This window comes from Cariama cristata, unplaced genomic scaffold (genome assembly GCF_000690535.1).
Source record: "Cariama cristata isolate BGI_N322 unplaced genomic scaffold, ASM69053v1 scaffold31773, whole genome shotgun sequence".
Taxonomy (NCBI): Eukaryota; Metazoa; Chordata; class Aves; order Cariamiformes; family Cariamidae; genus Cariama; species Cariama cristata.
The window spans coordinates 2,374-8,957 of NW_009609497.1; the positions used below are offsets into that span (position 1 = coordinate 2,374).

General features: G+C 60.6%; 1 protein-coding gene across 1 annotated transcript in view; it reads left to right on the forward strand.

The window, feature by feature from the left end:
- The window catches only part of TMEM120A (transmembrane protein 120A), a 5,622-nt gene extending 503 nt beyond the window's left edge, over positions 1-5,119 (forward strand). Inside the window, exons 2-11 of the mRNA XM_009697557.1 lie at positions 130-246; positions 753-812; positions 1,536-1,631; positions 1,938-2,027; positions 2,450-2,515; positions 2,829-2,890; positions 3,139-3,231; positions 3,953-4,017; positions 4,632-4,700; positions 4,789-5,119. Coding sequence (XP_009695859.1) covers positions 130-246; positions 753-812; positions 1,536-1,631; positions 1,938-2,027; positions 2,450-2,515; positions 2,829-2,890; positions 3,139-3,231; positions 3,953-4,017; positions 4,632-4,700; positions 4,789-4,902 — 832 coding nt within the window. The 3' untranslated portion in view covers positions 4,903-5,119. The remainder of the gene's footprint in view (positions 1-129; positions 247-752; positions 813-1,535; positions 1,632-1,937; positions 2,028-2,449; positions 2,516-2,828; positions 2,891-3,138; positions 3,232-3,952; positions 4,018-4,631; positions 4,701-4,788) is intronic.
- Positions 5,120-6,584: the final 1,465 nt, after the last annotated feature.

Consider the following 6,584-nt stretch of genomic DNA (forward strand, 5'->3'; position numbering starts at 1 on the left):
ACTCGCCTCCAGTCCATCTTCCCTGTCCTTGGGGTGCCCTTGTCCGAGACAGCGGTGTATCGAGTGCCAGCACGTGCCGATTGTGTTACAGAGGCTATCCTGACACCAGTGCCCGTCTTTCCTCCCCAGATGCAAAGCCCACGTGAGTCCCGAACAGGAGGAGTCCATCCAAGAGACCCAGAGCCTAATAAAAGAGAGGCAGAACGTTTTCTTTGAGATGGAGGCCTATCTGCCAAAGAAGAACGGGTAAGAAGCGCCTTGTCTCTGGGTAAAAACCCCCAAGTCCTCCCTCCACATCCCTGTGGCTGTAACGCTGCATGGCCCAAACCTGCTGTCACCCTCCTCCCGGCAGCGTCACAGCCACGCTGCTCGGCTCGGGCTCCCTGGAGGACGCCTGGGCAGGAGCCAGGCTGAGCCTCTGCGGTGCTGCCCTCGTCCCCCTCGCTCTTCTGCCTGCTCGTGGCCTTCACCCGCCCTTGAATGGCAGCCGTGCGTGGCGGGGGGGCGAGTCCGGGCAAACACCCCGGTGCCCGCGGGAGGTGGGGTGTGTGTTCGGCCATCCGTCCCCCTGCCCTTGGGAGGAGATGCCAGAGCGTTTGTGCCAGTCACGCTGCCTGGCAGCTCCGAGTGGAAAACAGCTGGGGGATCGTTCCCGGTGGTGGCACAAGAGGGGACGGCTCTGCCTCACCTTCGCAGCAGCGCTGCCAGCTCCCGGGCAGGCGTCCATCCTAACACCTCTGCTCTTTTCCCAGGTTGTACCTGAGTCTGGTGCTCGGGAACGTGAACGTCACGCTGCTCAGCAAGCAGGCCAAGTACGGCCCTCTCGTCGGTGCTGCCGTGCGCTTTGCCTGGCTTGGGATCTCTTTGTCACCAGAAAACGACAACTCCTCCCGGGCTGAGCTGCTGCACGTGTAGACACGTGGCTGGCTTGCCCTGCCTGCTGCAAATTCCCTTCCTGGGCTGTCCCCTGCTTCCTTTCCCAGAATCAGCCGAGTCCTTGGCTCCCTCTTACCCTCCTGCCACCGGGCTGGGACGGACCGTTAGCCCTGACAAGTTAAATAGGATCCTCCACCGAAGCTGTGCCCGGGTTTCCCCTGTGTTAGGGACTTCCAGGAGAGACAGACTTGTGCAGCCACTGGCAAGCTGCCTCCTCTTCCCTTGGGGAAACATCAACGGCCGGGTTTGGCCCACGAGGGCTCCCGCCATGCTGGGACACTAATGCCAGAGGTGCCCAGCCAGGAGCCCGTGTCCCCCTCCCTCAGTTCCCCAGGCCTCCCCTTGGAGAGCTGCCCAGCTCCCCCAGTCTGCCCAGCTCCCCCAGGCTGGCACGGTTTGGGGTGTCTTGAAGGTGTCTCACCTGTGTGAAAGCAGCCTGGTGTGCTCTCCTCTCAGAAATACCCAGGAGATGAGGTTTTTCCTGAGCATGTCCCAGAGGTTCCCAACAGAACATCACTTTTGTCATGCTGGGTGGGATGGGGGGACGCAGGCTTCCAGCAGCCACCTTGCTCCAAGTCTGTCCTTGTGCTTCCCTGCAGGTTCGCCTATAAAGATGAGTATGAGAAGTTCAAGCTCTACCTCACCATCATCTTGCTCATCGTCTCCTTCTCCTGTCGGTTCCTCCTTAACTCCAGGTGAGGCTGCCTTGGATGCCGGGCAGAGATCTCCTCCCACGGCCACCGTGCCCTCCTCCCTCACCCTGAAAGGTCCAGAGCTGAACAGGAGATCCTGACAAAGGATCTGGCCACTGCCCTGGAGGTGGGGTGGCTTTTGTGGCTGCTGCAGTCTCGCTGTGGCCATGGTGGATGGTGGAGAAGGAGGTCTCCCTGCCCACAGGGTGGGTGGGCGTCCTGCAGCGATGGCTGTCTCGGTGCCTGTGCCCCCAACGCACGGGTGGTGCCTTTGCTGCCACCTTTACACCCTGCTTTGTTTGACACCAGGGTGACAGATGCTGTCTTTAACTTCCTCCTGGTGTGGTACTACTGCACCCTCACCATCCGGGAGAGCATCTTGATCAACAACGGATCCAAGTGAGTCCCCTGGGCTCGGGGAGGGGGGGACACATCGCGAGTTGGTCCTTCTCTGCAAGGCCGGGGAGTTGGGACCCACCCTGTAGCTCCGTGCTTCCCAAGGGAGCAGCTCCCTCCTACTCAGGGTGTGTAGCAAACCCTGGTAGTGAGCTGTACGAGCAGGGCAGGAGGAACTCCCGTGCGGAGGTGTTGCGGGAAGGTGGAGCAGCGGTTGGAAGGGGCCCCGGCCCCTGGGTGCTGCCTGGTCCGGAGGTGCTGGGTCGTGCTCCATGCACGGCTGTTTTGTAACCAGCCCTGCTCCTCGCCTTGCCCGGGGAGCTGGAGGGCGGCTGGCGCTGGGCTGGCTCTGCTCTCCTGGTGTGTGTTTGGGTCTTGATTCATGGCTCAAGACCTGACACCCTTTCTCTGTATCTGCCTTCCAGAATCAAAGGCTGGTGGGTTTTCCATCACTACGTCTCCACCTTCCTCTCGGGTGTCATGCTGACGTGGTAAGTCTGCGTCCCCCCGCCTCGTGGGGGGCCTGCTTGGGCTGTGGATGTTGCGGTCTAAGTCAACTCCACACGTTCCTCTCTAGACCCAAGCACCCTAAACAAAAGCAGCCGTCAGCACCTTTGTGCAGCAGGCAGGGTAACACCATCCCCTGCATTGCAATGCCGTGGAAGGGCTATCTCAAACCCCGGGTTGGGTGGGAGCCGGGGCGAGGCGGCGGTGCCCTTACCCTGGCTGTGGGGCAGGCAGGGCTGGGGCTGCCTCCGTCCCTTTTCAGCCCCACATCCCCCAGCCAGCACCGTCTCTCCGCAGGCCGGACGGGCTCATGTACCAGATGTTCAGGAACCAGTTCCTGTCCTTCTCCATGTACCAGAGTAAGTGCTGCCGCGTGTGCTGGGACCACGGCTGGCCCCGGGTGCCGAGAGTGCCTGCCTGGCTCTGCGACACGGTTGTAGCTGCTCACAGCTCTCAGCTCACCTGGGTTTTCCCTTGGCCTCTGTCCTGCCCTCCACTGCCCTGGCACGGGGATGGTCTTTGTGGGCAGAGTCATCTCGGAGCTGATGCTGGGGCCAGGGGATGATGCCCGGGTCACCTGCTGACCGCATCCACGCTCTCCCTGCAGGCTTTGTGCAGTTCCTCCAGTACTACTATCAGAGCGGGTGCTTGTACCGGCTGCGAGCACTGGGCGAGAGGCACAACATGGATCTGACTGTGGGTAAGCTGAGATCTTCCTTTACTGGTTGTCCCAATCCAAATGGACCGGCTGTTGCCAGAGGGCCCATGGCTGCTACCAGCCTCCCTCCCAGCACCAGACCAGTGCTTGGCTAACTGGGAGCTGTGGTTTCTGTTCAAGGCAATGGTGACAGTTAGTGGTGTTTTGAGGTTGGTTTGACTGGGGTTTATCAGTGGCAGAAACAGTAAAAGCTACAAGCAAAGATAAAGCTCTGAGAGCTGCATCTCCCGTGAGGCAGCAGCATCCCGTAGGCTGGATGTCCTCCTCCTCCTGCTCTCCTGGGCCACCAGCCTACGTCTGGCTCCCTCAGGATGTGAGGTAGCAGTGGATGCGAGTCCTGGCATCCGAGCTTTCCTCAGGAAGCTCCTTCAGACATGAAATGTCCCCGTGTCCGTGTGGGCTGCCACCTCCTCGGCCCCTGTGACACCGAGTGCTCGGGCTGAGGGACAGCGGCTGCGGGCGAGGGCAGCTCTATCGGAGCAGCTTCCTCCAGAGGCCCACGTTCGATGAGCACTTGGAATCCCTGCCACAGCCCTCCCCGCGAGTAGAAGTGCCCATTGCGAGGCTGCGTTAGCCTGGCAGGACCTTCTCAGCCATGGGGTGGCCACCGAACCTCCCTGCCCATGACCGCAGGAGCTGGGCTCCATCCAGTCCCCCAGCTAACATGTTCTCGGGTCCTCATGCAAACCTTCATCCTTTGCAGAGGGCTTCCAGTCCTGGATGTGGAGAGGCCTCACGTTCCTGCTTCCCTTCCTCTTCTTCGGGCAGGTGAGTGCACACTGATCCTTGCAGGGACCTGCAAGAGGCCAGAGTCTCCGGTGGGAGCAGATCCTGCCGTATTCCTGGCTGTGCTTGGTAGCCTGGACATCACACAGGTCCCCGCAGGCTGCTGTGGCCATGCGATATGGGTGCTGGGGCAGGGAAGTGCTTTCAACAAATGCTGAGCCTTTTTTTTTCCCTCCAAAGCACCCACCACCTCCACGACTTGGCTAGCGAGATGCGGCAGACCTGGGGTAGTTCTCCCAAGAGGGGCTGGCTCTGAGAACCCTCCCCAAACCCTTCTGAGCTTCAGCTCTGAGCTGCTGCTGTTCCTGAAGGCCCAGTTTTTCCTTGGGCAGATCATTTAGGCCGATGGCCAAAAGCAGTAGGCTGGGCTGAGGCTTCCTCCCAGCTGTTGGGCTCCAGAAGGTGGGAAGAAAGGGGCGGATGCCCTAAGTGGGGTCCTCTGGGGATGACCCTGAGCCTGGCCGGGGTTTCACTGCGTGCTGGGGCAGGCTGGCCTCATGCAAGGGTTTATGCCCAGAGGAAGCAGCTGGATGAGCATCAGCATGGGGTTAAGCCTCTGAAGGTAGAAACTCCCCTAAATCGCCTCTCTCCTGCAGTTCTGGCAGCTCTACAATGCCATCACCCTCTTCCGCATGATCCAGCACCCGGAATGCAAGGAGTGGCAGGTAAGGGGGCTCCCAGGCAGCAGCCCTGGGGAGGGGGATGCCCCAGGTTGGTCCCTCCTGCTGACTTGTGCCTCTGCGGCTCCCGCAGGTCCTCATGTGCGGCCTCCCCTTCTTCATCCTCTTCCTGGGGAACTTCTTCACCACCCTCCGTGTTGTCCACCAGAAGTTTCAGAACAAGAAGAAAGACACGAAGCCGAACTGAAGGGGGGCAGCGTGGGGGCCAGGACTATTTCTCCCCACCGGCTCTACCTCCCATCCCCATCTCCTCGATGCCGTCCAGACTCTGGCGTCTCACCCCATTCCTTGGAAGCCTGGGTATAGGAGAGAGCTTGGAGCCTCCTCACGAATAGACCACGTCTTCACTGCGGTGCTGGATCCATGCCCGAGTCACTCACCTGGAGTTGGGAGCACCCTGCAACTCCTGTCCGTCCGCCTTCCTCCTCCAGGAGAGCAGGGTGCCTGGGACAGCTGCTCCCATTCCCTCTGCCCTCAAGGTGTTTACTGGGATGGTTCTCTGGGCTGAAGCCCCGCTCTGCTAGCACTCGGCAGGGGACAGCCCGGGGTACCGGGCTTGCATCAACTCCCTTGGGACAAGGCAGGGTCCAGGGCTTTTACACAGCTCCTGGGGCAGTCACGGCTCTTCCCAGCCCTGCAGCCAGGGCAGGCCCCTGTGTGCTGAAGGCAGGAGAGGCCTTCATGTGTCATCAGTGGCAAGCAATCGCTTCCCCAGCTGCCCTGCCAGCCCTACTTTACGTTCAAGGGCAGCTGGAGGCCGTGCACAGGGTGTGTTGTACCCCGGTTCCTCCTTTACCTTCAAGCCACAGGGCAGAGGGGGCTGAGGTGGAGGAGCTGGGCGGGTGGGAGCACCACGAACCTGAACCAGGCTTCACACTGGAGCTGTGCGAGTGGCACCCTGGTCTCGCATCTCTGGAGGATGCACATGTAAAAAATAAAGGGAAGGTGCTGCCTCGAGTCGCCGGGGTGGTCTCGGAACAGTGTGCACGCTCTGTGATTTTGGCTTATCTGGCAGTGGGCGCCTGAGACGACACATCAGGGGGAGGGAAGAAAAGCCATCTCCCAGTGCCCCCACACCAGCCCGGGATGCAGGTGCGGTGGGGAGGGGAAGGCAGTGCCGTGAGCTCCCTGCCACGGCACCCCGGGGCTGTGGCCAGAGCTTTGCCCACCCAAGGAGTCAAGCAGAGCTCAGGAGGACATCCCTGTCCCTGCAGCCTGGGGGGAGAGAAGCCCTGGACTACACAGCCCCTCTAGCACAGCTGTGCCCCAGCCCAGAGCCATCCACCCCTCGCTGCCGTCCTCACTGCCCTGCCAGGGCTCAGCACCCGGAGTTGCAGCCATTGCTCCTCCTGCCTCCCTCTGGCTGAGCAGAGAGAGGAAGCAAACTACAGAAACAGTATTTTTATTCCAAGGGCAAATGTATTTAAATAATTTACATTCATTGGACAGGCTGAAAGTTTGTGTTTTTTTTTTTTCCCATGAATAAATCACAAAAGATGTTAAAATAAAAATAGTATTTAAAAAAAATTGACCGTACACAGCATGAGGGAGAGGCTGGGCACAGGGGAGCTGCCAGCTGCAGGACCCCAGGGAGCAAGCAGGGCCCCTGTGGGCCGAGACGCCCCAAAACCAGGTCTCTTCCAGAGGAGAGAGGAGCCATCCCCTCCCCGCTGTGTGCTGGAGCGAAGGCAGGCGATGGGAGAAAGGTGCAGGGGTGTCTGGGAGGTCCTGGTGGTGTGGGGCAGCTCTGCCAGCCCCATATCCCAGCGATGGCCAAACAGGGCGGGAGGGAGGCGAGGACAGATAGCTGCCCCACGCCGTGCACTCACACCAAACCCACAGCGCGGGGGGCTGCCGGCTCCTCCTCGC